At 49.3% G+C, this 13,993-nt stretch overlaps 1 protein-coding gene across 3 annotated transcripts in view; it reads right to left on the reverse strand.

The window, feature by feature from the left end:
* Positions 1–13,993, reverse strand: part of MTCL2 (microtubule crosslinking factor 2) — a 74,067-nt gene that overhangs the window by 3,330 nt on the left and 56,744 nt on the right. For all 3 annotated transcript variants that reach the window (XM_081560158.1, XM_081560159.1, XM_081560157.1), the window contains 6 exons: positions 11,981–12,085; positions 10,341–10,508; positions 8,521–8,772; positions 7,400–7,471; positions 6,388–6,458; positions 3,328–4,681 (listed from right to left, as the gene is read on the reverse strand). In XM_081560158.1, coding sequence (XP_081416284.1) covers positions 3,328–4,681; positions 6,388–6,458; positions 7,400–7,471; positions 8,521–8,772; positions 10,341–10,508; positions 11,981–12,085 — 2,022 coding nt within the window. The remainder of the gene's footprint in view (positions 1–3,327; positions 4,682–6,387; positions 6,459–7,399; positions 7,472–8,520; positions 8,773–10,340; positions 10,509–11,980; positions 12,086–13,993) is intronic.

The raw sequence follows: 13,993 nt of genomic DNA on the forward strand, positions 1-13,993 counted from the left end.
CCCAGTACAGACAAAAAAGCAAAACAAAAAACCCCACACATTTCAGAATATAATAAAATTCTGGAATATACATAAATAAATTCTGGAACATACCTTTACCAAAATGATCTCAACTCCTACAGCTTACTTTGTAATCGCAAAAACATGAATACTTTTTTGTCGTTATGTATGTCCAGATCTCTTTCTTTTTAATGGCCACATAGTATTCCACTGAATGGAAATAGCTTAATTTATTTATCCAACTCATTTTTTATGTGCGTTTTAGGTAGTTTCTAATTTTTTACTATTACCAACACACAGGGAGCTGCTACACATTATTTACAGTTGCCAAGATATGGAAACCTAAGTGTCCATCAATAGATGAATGGATAGAATGCTACTCAGCTATTAAAAAAAAAATGTAATTTTGCCATTTGCAGTAGCGTCGATAGATTTGGAGAGCATTATACTAAGTAAAGTTAAGTTAGACATGGGAAGACAAATACTGAATGACATCACTTATATGTGGAATCTAAAAAATACAACAAACTTGTGAACATAACAAAAAAGCATCAGACCCACAGATATAGGGAACAAACTCATGGTTACCAATGGTGAGAGGGAAGGAGGAAGAGACAATATAGAGGTAGGGGATTAAGAGATACAAGTTATTAGGGATAAAAATGAGCTACTAGGATATATTTTACAGCACAGGGAATATAGTCAATATTTATAATAATTATAAATGGAGTATAAACTTTAAAAATCATGAATCACTATATTACACACCTGTAACTTATATAATATTGTACATCAACTATACTTAAAAAAAAAAAAAAACAAAAATGTGCTGCTGTAAAACTTGATGGCTTGGTTCAAATTCCAGGCCAGTTACTTACCAGCTGTGTGACCTCGAACAAGTTATTTAACCTCTCTGAGCCTTGATTTTTTTCCTCAAAGTTGTTGTGATCAACTTTGATCTCAGCCCTGATTTTTTCCTCTAAGTCTGTTGTGATCACAACAACAAACTGTTGGCATAGCGCCTATTAAGTATTCAGTAAGTCTTAGCAATTTTTATTAATAATGCAATACATTTCTTTATATACATATCCACCTCTGTAAAAATTTCCATTGGCTACATTCCTAAGAGAACTACTGGGTCAATGGGTAATAAGCACATTTTACATACTGAAAAATGTTTGAGTCAACCAACATGCAAAATACAATCAGCTTTGTATTTCTGGTTTCGTGATGTAGTTGTGGTTATTTGGCTGTGATGATTAATTTTGTGTCATCTTGACTGGGCCACAGGTCCAGACACCTGAGCAAACATTATCCTGGGTATTTCTGCGAGGATGCTTTTGATTGAGATTAACATTTAAACCAGTAGACAGAGTAAAGCTGCTTGCTCTCTCTAACGTGGGTGAGCCTCGTCCAATCAGTTGACGTACTGAGCCAGAACACAGAGGCTGACTCTCCGTGAGTAAGAAAGAATTCTTCCTGCCTGATGACCTTTAGACTAGAACTACATCAGCTATATGTGCTGTACTGGAACTACACCATTGGCTCTTCTGTTCTCAGGCTTCTGGACTCAGTCTGTCTGTCTCTGTCTCTCTCTACACACACCCACACACCCTGACGCACGCATATCCACAAAGCCTACTGGTTTTGTTTCTCCAAGGAACGCTAATATAATGGCTATGTTCAGTTTGTGAGAATTCAATAAGCGATATTTTTTACAGTATGCTCAGTATGTACATTAAACTAAAAAAGTTTTTAAGTTAAAAAAAATTGGAATATCTTAAAGTTTTTTTTTTTAATTTTTTTAATTTAACGCAGCCAGAGAGTATAGGGAAGTAAAGCACTCACTATATTCTCTTAGGGGTTCTAGAAACTGGACAAAGTTTAGTTTCCAAATTGTCTTTGGAAAGATAATTCAGCAACACTTACCAAATATTTTTAACAATTTACCCATTTCTACAACTCAAAACTAAGGAAATATACAATTAAAATAAATAACTTAATTTTTAAAAACTAAGGAAATCATCTGCAATATGGAAAAATGCTTTTGTATCAAGATGTTCATCACAGCATTATGTACAATAGGGAAAACCTAGAAACCAGCTAAACATATAAACCATACAAATCACATGGGTCAATTCCAACCCATGCCATCTCTCTATGCCCCCACCTACAACCTTCCTTCACTCCCTGTGCTGCAGACCATGATACCGCCCCTGACCACAACTGACTGGACCAAGGGGGCCCACTGAACTCAAATTAGACCAGTTTCTTCCTGAAATGCGGAATGGGGACACAGGGATTTGACTCCATCTCTTTTAGGTGCTTGAACCGGAAGATGTTATAAAAGCAGAGTAGGGAGAGCCCACCTGGACCACATGCAAATACAACAGAGAGGGAGGGAGGAAGAGGACATCAAAGAAAATGAAGCTCGAGAGAGGGAGGGACTTCCCTGGTGGTCTAGTGGCTAAGACGCCCAAGTTCCCCATGCAGGGGGTCCAGGTTCAAGCCCTGATCAGGGAACTAGATTCTGCATGCTGCAACTAAAAGATCCTGAATGCTGCAACTAAGACCTGGTGCAGACAGACAAATTATATATATATATATGTACAATTTTTTTTTTTAAAGAGAGAGAGGAGAGGGAGGCAGAGCAATCACTGGGGCCTTTGGATCCTTGCCCTTGGGTTCTATGGTATACCCCGCAATTTCCCTTTCTGCAACACTAACTTATATGTTTTACTAATATGCACATAAGCCTTAACTAAACCTGAAATTGATATCCAGAGTGGAATGAGCAACAAAAGGGTCTCAAAATGGAAGCACTTGGGGATGGAGTCTTGGTGGGCTCGGGGCAGTGGTGTGCTGGGACATGTTTAAAGACTGGTTTCCCAGGAGTGGGAGGAGAAGCCCCAATTTTCAGCAATTCCAGTTTTCACAGAGTAAATCCTCCCACAGGGGCCGATCTCAGGGGGCTAAAGTGACACCACTGAACACAGAGAAATCCACGACTGGCTCTCATGAATCAAGGCAGCGGGCACATCGCTGGGTGATGGGAGATCAGTGCACACGCCTCTTCCCTGGAGGGGATGCTGGCAGTCTCTAGGGGTGTGCACGGGTAAGCCATGCTTACCCGTCTAGCATTCAGACCATGTGTCCATCAGGTCTGGTGTTCGCGGACGGAGGCCTTCCAAACCCCATCCCACACTAGCACAGGGACTTACTGAAACACACAAACCACACACCTGAGTTGGAAAACCGAAGAGTTTGGACCTTATAAGCCAATCTCACCTCAGGAGAAAAAGGGCACCCTGCCCCCAACCCACCTACCTCACTGGGAAGGACCGTGGCTGCATCTCCATCCCGAGTGATACCATCCTTCCCCACCTGGGGGAGCACGGAGAGCCTGGCCTCCTCACTGCCGCCTGACTTGCCCACCTTCTTGTTCAGGATCCTGGCCATGCCCTCGGGTTGATGGTAGCTGGCGGGGGAGAGGGGCTCCGGCTTCTTGGCGCTCTCCTCCCCAGCCGCGGACGCCGTGGGGCTCGGCGCCCGGCCGCAGACGTTGCGGAAGAACTCCTGCACGATGCCGTACTTGGGCGGTTCGGGCTTGGCCCGGGCATCGGACATGCCAAGTTTCCAGACCGACTCCGTGCTCCCCGAGTGCTCCACCACGCTGAAGAGGCTGGACAGCCCGTCGTTGATGTTCCTCAGCACGGGGCTGTCCCGCGTGGTGGTGGAGCGGGCCCAGGCCGAGCCGTTCTGCTTGCCCTGGTGCAGGTTCCACAGGCTGCGGTCCTTGGCCCCGTCCAGCTTGGACACAGAGCGCCTCTGGAGCTTGGGCGAGCCGTACTTGGGCGAGCAGCAGGGCCGCTCGATGCGTGCATGCACCTTGTCCAGGGAAGATGAGATCTGCTTGCTGCGCACGGACACGAGCGAGGAGCTGCGCGGCGACCAGCTCTTGCCGTGCAGGCTGCCGCGGGGCGGGTCGGTCTGCAGGCCCACGCTGACCGTGCGGATGGTCTGTGTGCCCACGCTGGCCACGCCCACCGTCTGGCTGGACGTGCTCTTCACCTTCCGCTCCAGCGAGCCCGAGCGCATGGCCTGGCGCACGCAGTTGGTGATCTCCTTCATGTCGTCGCTCATGTTCCCCGACATCTCGAAGTCGTGCAGGGCAGCCGGGAAGCCAGGCCCCGCTGCCGAGGGGCCGCTCCCAGAGCCCCCGTCCAGGCGCTGCCGGGAGAAGTTGCAAAGCCAGCGGCTGTAGGAGCTCTCGGCCAACCCGTCCGCCTCGGCCGACTCTTTGGGCTTGGCTGTGGTGAAAAGGAAGCCCGGCTCGATGATGATCTTCCCCTCCCTGTCATGGACCACGGGGACGCCCAGGCGCCGGGCCACCGGGGGGCTGTAGTACACGCGGATGCCCGTCTTATCGGGTGCGGTGTAGCTGCGTTGCATCTGCCTCCCCGCTGGCTCCGGGCAGCCCAGAGCGCTCAGGCGGTTGCAGTCACGGGGCGAGAGCCCTGGCTGTTCGGTGGTACCCTTCTCCGGGTCCACTGGCTGGGCGCCCACGAAGGCAAAGGCAGGGCTGTTGGGCAGCTTTTTGCCCCGGGAGGCTTCCCCAGCGAGGTACGGGGAACAGTCCAGCAAACTCTCAAACTCCGACATGGAGGAAACAGATTTGGTCCTGGGAAGAGCAGAGAGAATGGCTGAGTTAGTGGAAGATGCCTTATACGGAGCAAGCACTCTGGTCTTCCTCGCTGGTCCCTGCGCTTCATGGGAGCTGAGACGACGACGGTCCTGCTCACCTCTTGTGAAAGATGCTGTTGGTGCCCTGCCCCTCCCTCCTTCCACACGCACACCTACACGTGCAGTACTGCATGTTCCGAGCACCTGCCATTCTCCACCTGAGGGCTTTTTTTCTGTCTGCAGGAGCATACTTGGCCTCCACCCAGTTGTTGTTTAGCTGCTGAAGTCGTGTACAACCCTTTTGTGACCCCATGGACTGTGGCCACCAGGGTCCTCGGTCCATGGGATTTCCCAGGCAAGCATACTGGAGTGGGTTGCCATTACCTTCTCCAGATCTTCCAGACCTGGGGATGGAACCCACGTATCTTGCATCGCAGGCAGATTCTTTACCACAGAGCGGAAACTAAAAATTTCACATGATTTATAGACGTAGCCATCAACAAACCGTGGTGGGGCTTGGTAATTTGGTGTCAGTCCCCAGGTCCCCTCAGGTGGGAGCACTCATGTTCCACTCTGGCTCCTAGCAATGTTGTGAAATAGCTCCAGCTGCCCACGTGTAACCTGGTGGATGACACCTCCTTTATGGTGCCTTCCCTTTCCTGTCTCACTTCCAGACTTTTCCTGGAATCCCCTCCCAAATGTTCCATTTGCACTCAAATCCTTGCCTGAAGGCTTACTTTTGGGGGAGCCCAATCTAGGACTTCCCAGGTGGCTCAAACGGTAAAGAATCTGCCTGCAGCGCAGGAGACCTAGGGTCGATCCCTGAGTTGGGAAGATCCCCTGGAGAAGGGAATGGCAACCCACTCCAGTATTCTTGCCTGGGGAATTCCATGGGCAGAGGAGCCTGGCAGGCTATAGTCCATGTGGTCGCAAAGAGTCAGACACGACTGAGTAACTAACAACAAATAATAACACAATATAGGACACCATTTAATCTCTGGCCCAGACCTGGTATGCGTGCTGTCTGATGACTGTAAGTGCCAGGTATATGTGACAGCATTGCACACGTCAGACCATTCAGTCCTCGGACGAGTCTAGGGGGCAGTTCCTGTTACCCCATAGGTAGAGATGGGAAGTACAGCACCAAGGCACAGAGCTAGAACCTGCAGTGCTGAAATTCAAATCTCACACCACAACTCCAGAGCGACCCTCCTCCCCAGGGCTCACTTGGCTTTGGGCTGCTCACATGGCCCCTGTGGGGTTCTGTTACCCCAACTCTCTTCATGGGTTTCCTAATGGTGGAGACATGGTCTTCAGAGCCCCAGGGGTTTCCCTGGCTATAGCACAGGGCTGGGCCCAGAGGATGATGGTCAGTAGTACCAGGAATAGAGGTCCTGCAGGACTCTCCAAACTCCAGAGACAGGAAGAACCCCAAAAGGAGCTAAAGTTTCTTTCCCAGCTAGGATACGCTGGGGCCCATTTTCCATGACTAGAATGAAAAAAAAAATCGCAGGCTAGAATTGCTATCACCAAAGTTTCCCAGCTCCTAAGTGGCTGGGGTTCCATAAAAAACATATCCCCATGTTCTCTCAATTCAGTTGACGTGCAGTTCTGGGCACGTGGAGCAAAGAAGAAAGGCAAAGTGGCAGGGCAGACAGCAGGCTGGGGGCTGGGGACAGGGCAAGGGGACGGGGCTGCCAGCACCTCTTTAAGCCGGTTCCCCCAAGCTCAGCTTCAGAAACAGCTTCTTTGTCGTGGATCTTTTCGCTGCGGGTCTGTCATGGAAGAGAGACAGAAAAGGGTCAGTCTGGGCAGTGTGGGAGCTGGCCCTAGCCCTCTGCCTGAGTCTCCTCCGGTAGAGCAGTATTGTCAGCACCGATCTAGAAGCCCATTGGTCAGTTTCTGGCTATAGTGCATCTAATCCCGCCCCCCATAGGTATGTGATCCAAGCTTGGCCAATCCACGGTCCAAGAGAGAACCCAATAGAGTCTATTTAGAACTTACTTTGAATGTAATGGCAGCAACAAAGCAACCAGTAGCCACTGTTCAGTTGAAGGTGAAAGCAGTGACCTGAGGTCTTGTTTGGGGTTTGCCCCACCCTGGTTCCAGAACAGGTCCCAAGACTTGTACCAGTTTTCTGACCTGGCATCATCAGCCCTCTTGAGCCCCTAATGAAATCCTCTCCTACTTCAGTTCCCCAGAATTGGCTTTTGCTGCAACCAAATCTAATTCACCACATCCTCAGGCTGTCATGAGCAAGGGCTTGTATGGTCACTGTTTCATTACTCAGTGTGTTGCTATATGGACAGTGCACCTGAGGTTCAGAAGCAAACTTCACTGATTAATCTCCACAACCTGGGCTGGGCTAAGGCAGAGAATATGATTTTTATTTTACCAATGAGGCAACTGGGGCCCAAGGAGATAGAGTGACTTGCCCAGGATCACAAAGCTCTTTTGGAGGCCCTGTGTTTGAGAAAGGCATAATTAAAACAGAGAGACATCTAACCTTTCTCTCCAGGCATGGAAGGACGGAGTTACCAAGGGGATGACCTTCACAGGTCTTAAGGCTAGAATCATGAGGTAGAGACCTCAGGATTGAGGAGCCCAGGGGGGTGAGGGTATGTGATCTATGGGACAGGATTAGCATCTTCCTGGTCACATTTCCCCCAAGTGAGGGACTTTGCAGTTGTGGCCAGGAGCCTGCCACCTCTCTCACCTCTTTCCAGCTGTTGTCCTGCTTCTCCAGATCTGAGTGCTTTAGGACCCAGGGGTCAGCAGCCTTCTGCAGCTGGACAAGAATAAAGAAGTTGGTCACGTGCAGGTGAAGCTGGGGAGCAGGGCCCTGTTTTGTGCAGTGCCATTCCCCAGGCTCCACTCTGCAGCCCAGATGACCCAGATCATGGGCTCGGAGCCAACTTCCGAGTGGACAGCAGCTCTGAGCCAACAAAGTGGGTTTGGCAAATGATCATGAAACCAACCACTTACAGGCATCCTTATAAGTGTCATTATATCAAATACAGTAATAGTTGTTATTACTATGTTAATTCATGCTGCAGTTCCTGGAACAGCTACATCAGCTAAGCAGCAGCTGAATGATATTAAAGTGGTATCTCCACACTAGGTATGCTAAGCAGCAATTAAACTGAATGGCACGCCTCTGCACTCTGTTATGAACAGCTCTCTATGAAAGAGGCAAAATGTAAATAATATACATATTATGATTCAATTAAATATTAAAAAAAATCTCTGAATGTAAATTTAAACGGCAAGAAAGGGAGGGAGTGGGTTAGAGTATGCTTTTGCAGTATTTGAGTCTTATATAAAGATGAAGTCCTGATTTATATAACTGAAATAATAAACAAAGGAAAAAGTCACAGAGCTTGATAAGCTAGGCACATGTTAACTGTAGTGGGGCTACAGTCAATGACTGTTTTTCCTATTTCCCCCTTTTGGTCAGAGAACTCTAATTTTCATGAGGAACCAGCCTTGGTTCTTCCCTCTTGGTTCAAGGGTTTTGGTAGACTCTAGATGTGGACATATGACTCATACCTGGCTAATCAGAGCAGTGTAGAAAAAGAAAACTCTCTTCCCATTGCAAATGCTAAGCTGTGAGGATGTGAACATAAAATTCAAAGAGGCCACATTGGAGAACAGCTTGCTTCAGAATAAAACACAGGAAAGCAAGCCTATGATACCAGCAGAGAGGAAGACCTGGTCCCTACCAAAGTCTCTGAGCACACGGATCCAGCAGTACCTGAAGGAGTCCTCCCTCTGGTCTGTGCCCACAGCAACTCCCCGCTTGTGGCGTAAGGCAGCTGGGGCTGGGACAGGCCTCACCTGGCTCAGGCGATTCTGCAGCTCCTTTAGCTGCTGCTCCACCTGCTGCTTCTCACCCTGAAGCCGCTCCACCAGCTGCAGCTTCTCCTGGGCCCAGTTGTGCTCACTGATCTGCAGCTGCCGCGTCAGCTCCATGACTGCGCTGTAGGACTCGGCCAGGAGGTGCTGCTGCTCCTCCCTCTCCCTCTGCAGGGCTGCCTTCCAGTCAGGCCCCGTCCGATCCCCAGCCCCCTTCCCAGCCTTCAGCTCCATCTGGGGAAGGAAGAGCAAACTGGGTGGCTGGCCCTGGGAGGACCCTCGCCGTCCCCTCCCATGATCTTCCCTCCCAGGCACCAGCAGAGGGTAGGCAAAGGGAGGAGGGTCCTCTCCTCGGAAGACCCCCTCACCCAGGAGCTGTCGCTGACCTCCTCAGTTAGAACTAGTCTTTTCTCACAATCAAGGCTTGTGTGGCAGTTTCTACACACCAAGCTCCGTGCTAAGGGCCTTTCAGATATTATCTGCATCCTCAAGAAAACTCAGCAAGATAACTACCATTTTTGATATTTTTACCAAGGTGGAAGAGGTTCAAAGAGGTTACTTTTCCCAGGTCACATAGCTACAAAATGGCAGAGGTTCCTAGTTATTGCTTCTCATGATATTTCATCAATGCTTACCAGGATTTACCAGCATTTACAGTTAGTGGGAGATATGCACAGTCTAAATATAAAAAAATGTGTGCAGGAATCACTCAAGAGTGATGGCTTTCCCGGTCCCAAGTCCAGGAGAGGTGGGGAAGCAGGAGGTAAGTGTGCCATTTATAGAATCAAGGCACCCCACACCCCAGGCTGTGGTCAGATTCCCATGGGGGAGGGGCCCCTGGAATGGCTGGAGTTGCGGGGGCAGTATGAGCAGTGGACACTGTGTAAAGTGCAGGTGGGAAGGGAGCTGTGAGATCTGCAGGGAAGGTTGGGAGGACAGAATGGTGGCACCGGGAAGCCAGAAGTTTGAGAATTGGGAAGAAGGGGGATCACGGTCATAAGAAGCCAGGAGGGCAGAGGTTTGGGGAGTGAAGATCAGGTCTGCCGTTTACTAGCTGGGTGTCTTGGAGAAGAAACTTAACTCCTCTATGCCTGTCTTGTCACTTGCCCAACAAAGATAATTGGTGTACCCACCTCCAAGGGGCCCGTGACACCTGGGAAGGCAGCCTGTAGCAGGGGCAGGGGGGAGGAAGCTAGGCCATGGGGGAGGAATGGGGGTGGTGAGAGCACTCTGAGTGGGAGGAAGCCCACCCTTACACTTCTCAGACCACAGTAGAGGGCAGCTAACTTGCAGCCAGGCACACAGCAGAGACTAAATACCCAGGGCTCCTGGTTAAGGGTCCTTTGATTATTTGGGTTGTAGGGAGGGGAGTCCCCCACTTTGGGTGGAGGGAGCAAAACAGGGCTAGGTAGCAGAGAGTTAAGGGGACCTTACAAGAACAGCAGGCCACAGAAGTCTGGGTGTGAGGATGAAGAATGCCATCAGATGCAGACAGGCATTTAAGTGTTCTGGCCTCACCTGTGAGCCTGTGGTGTGGGAAAGGTGCCCATGATGCCCTCAGGCTCCTTTGCCAACCCCTCACCTGCCTTTCCTAGCCCAGAGACCCCCAGTCCCCACTGCTTCTGGTATCCCTGCTGTGTGATCTAGTCAAGGCTCTTGCCTTCTCTGGGCCACAAAGTAAGTAAAGTGATTCCTATGCTTCTAGAGCATGGCTTGGCCATCCTGTTTCCCAATCTGACAGCTGAGACCTTGGCAGAGACAGGAACAAGGAGAGGGATGTCTCTGACTTGTGAGAGACTCACCAGGGCAGTATGGCTCTTGAGCTCCGCCCGCTCTGTTTCCCAGGTGGCCTTGGCCTTGGCAAACTGTTGCTGCAGCTCAGTCAGACCACGGCGTTCATCCCGGAGCAGCCAGCATAGCTCCTTCAGCGTCACCTTCATGTCGGCCAGTGTCTTGATGTACTCATTGGGCTGCAGATGGGGGCAAGGTCTCAGTCAGGAGCTTTCAGAGTGGCAAGGAGGGGAGGCTGGCCTGAGAACTCATCCAGAGTACAGTCTGGGACTCTACCAGGCCTCAGGCAAGTCTCACGACTGCTCTGGGTCATCTCTTCATAAAACAGGCATAACAAGCCCAGCCCAGGCTCCCTCCAAGGCTGACACATGCCCCAGCTTCACATAAACACAAAATTCTGTAATTATACCAATTATTCAGCCTAAAGCTGAGCTGGGCCCTGGCTTCTCTGAGGCTCTGCAGCATCTAGGCCTGGGTCTTTCTCTCTGCTCAGCAACTGCATTCTCTGACCCACCAGGGGCCAGATGAGCAGTCTGAACCCTGGAGCCTACCTGACTATCTGACTTGGGCCTAATCTTCTCTCCTGGGCACATGACCTGTTTCCCACCTATAACCCAGCTCTGGGAGCCTAACCCCACTGCTCCACTACCCACTGCTTTGATTTGAAAGTTCCTGATCCTAGGCCACAAGGTCTTTCTTCATACAACTCACTCCAGCCTGGTGTCGTTAACCCTACTATGTACATCCCAAGCTGCAGCCCATCGCAGAATACCTTGCTGCACCTCTGCATACACAGTTCTTTTGGTACAGAATGGCCTTTTCCTCATTCTTTATTAAGCAAGCTCCTATTCATCCTTCAAAACCCACCACCTAAAACCCCTTCTCTTGTCAGGACACATTTAACAGGAGGCTTCCTGTGTGCTGTTTTCAGTCTTGCATGAATTCTATATTCCTTAACAGCACCTGAATACAGGTGCCAGAGAGCTGGCAAACCAGCTTTCTGGGATAATAGAAATTCATGTATCTCATTCGTATGGAAATTCCATATGGTGAACAGCAGCCATGTACAACTCTTTTCCCTTCTGATATGTAAAGTAACTTTTACAATTCCCTCTATTGAGAATGATTCTAGCCTCTGGCTTTCTGGAAGACTTGTTAGATTTTTGATCCCTGTCTCTGCTAAAAAGGGCTATCTTGTAAGAGTATACATATGCCCACAATATGTTAAATAAACGCCTTTGTTCCATCAGCACTGGTCCCTGTGTCTCTCTCTCTCTCTCTGTCCCCTTCAGGCTGCTCAGCCTCTTTTCTTCCTTCTTTCACTTTCTTATCGGTCGACTCTGTACCCCCAAGTTCCGGTCCATCAAAGGACCACAACATTCTCTGTAATACCATCCCCTACACTCTGAACAGAATTAACTGCTCTCTTAACCGTGACCCCGAGGTCCATCATCTGACCCTCTATCACTGCCCTGGAATGACTCATGTACCCCACAGTACTGAGCATCTGGGGCCAGTGTCCAGGCAACAACCCACTGCAGCTCTAGTTCCTGGTGTAGGACTGTGGTCAGAGAAAGCAGCAAGACATGATCACCAAACAGACAAAGGAACAAATGGACAGGACAGGACTGGAAATGGGCTGAGAATTCACCGTGTTTTGGGTCCAGCTGTCCCCCGTGCAGGTCTTGTTATCAGAATGCTGGGCATTCAATTCCTCTTCCTCCATTAGCAGGTACAGCTCCTTCATGCTATTTACCTATTTTTTTTTTAAAAAAAACACACTGATCAGGGGGCAGCAGGGCATCACGCCTCAGGGTCTGACCTTCAGGGGGAGAGGATACAGGCTAGTGACTCAGATAAAAGGGGGCTGAACAGACAGGCAGGAAGCAAGTACGAGGATTTATGGACCAAAGGCACCCCAGCTAGGCATTGATTTCCCAAATTTTAACTTTTATTCCTAGGCACCGTCCAGGCCAAGGAGCACAGCTAGATAGTCAGGTCCTTCTGGCCCTCCCCCGCCCCCCAACCATCTCTTCTGCCCCAAGGACCATGAGACATCCTGAGAACTACTCAGAAATAGCTCTGTTGTCAAGGGAGGCACTGTGGATGGAATAAAAGGGCCACAAGGCACCCTCTAAACTATAGATAAGGGCAACCAGAGGTTTGGGTAGACAGAAGGGGCCCTTTCTGGGAGTAGCGGTTGCTATTAATTGATTCTGGACAGGAGTCCCGAGTCAGCCCAGGAGACCGGGGTCAACTTCAAGAAAGGAGAGAAGGAGAAGTGGGTGCTTATTTACTATTCATTCATTCATTCACTGGGCAATTTTTTTTTTTTTAGCTGTGCCGGGCAGCATGTGGGATCTTAGTTCCCTGATCCAAGACAAACCTGTGTCCCCTGCATTGACAGCAAGAAGTTTAAGGGAAGTCCCTTATTTGACAAATATATATTGAATACCTTCCATGCACCAGGTCCTTGTTCAAAGCTGGGGATATGTCAGTGAGCAAGACAGACAAAAGACCCTGGTCCCCTTGAGTCTCCATTCCAGTAGCAATAAAACAAACAGATATGTGAAATACATGAAATGTCATTAAGTATATGAAATGTTCCATAATAATAAGTGCTATGAAGAAGAAGAGAACTGTGAAAGGAGCTAGGATGTGCTGCACTGGGTAGTCAAGGAAGGCCTCAGAGAGGAGGTAGTATTTGGGCAACATTCTGAAGGAAGTAAAAGAGTAAGTCATGTGAAGACCTGCAGGTTGAGAATTCCAGGGAAAGACCATAGCAAATGCAAAGGCCCTGAGGTGGGAACATGTCTGTCTGAGGAAGAGCAAGAGAGCCAGGAAGAAAGTGAGAGGTAAGGGGACCAAGGCGGGTTGACCAGGTGTTGTATGGACTTCCACTTCTACTCTGGGTGATGTGGGAGCCAGAGGAGGGCTGTGCTAAGGAGTGACAGTGACCTGACTTCCAATTTTGTGAGATCACTCTGGCTGCTGTGTTGGGATACTTTATAGGGTAGAAACAGCTCCATACTGCACAGCACCAGGGGGTACCATCCACGTGGAGTACACGCAGCCTGGTACCTGCCTGTTTTGAATAGAAGATGCTCGGTGGAAGGGTGCAAGGGCAATGACAGGAAGACCAGCTAGGAGGCTGCAGTGATAATCCAGGCAAGAAGCAATGATGGCTCAGATGAGGGTGGTGACAGGGGTGGGCAGTGCAGCTGGGGCAGATTCTGTAGATTCTAGGTAGATTCACAATGTGCAGGAAAGGTCATGGAAGCCAAGTGCCTGGACAAGGTTCCCAAGGCAAGAGGCAAAGGTCAAAAGGAGAGATGCGGCCTGAGGGCTGAACCCTGGCGACTGTGACCTTAAGGGGTCAGTTCAGGGAGAAAAGGAGGGTCCAGCCAAGGACACTGAGAAGAAGCAACCAGTGAGGTGGAAAGAAAACCAAGAGAATATGGTGTCCTAAAAACCAAATGAAGAAGCTTCCAGGGTCAGGGCAGGCACTGGGACGTATGTGCAGGTAGAAGGGCCTATGTGAATAAACACCCAGTTCCATCTTAGGTCACCAGTATCTAAACATACAAAGTTAAAAAAAAATTATTTATTTTATTTTGGCCATGCTGAGTCTTTGTTGCTACATGCCGGCTTTCTCTAGTTGCCA

This window comes from Giraffa tippelskirchi, chromosome 13 (genome assembly GCF_054371585.1).
Source record: "Giraffa tippelskirchi isolate mGirTip1 chromosome 13, T2T-mGirTip1v1.2.pri, whole genome shotgun sequence".
Classification (NCBI taxonomy): Eukaryota; Metazoa; Chordata; class Mammalia; order Artiodactyla; family Giraffidae; genus Giraffa; species Giraffa tippelskirchi.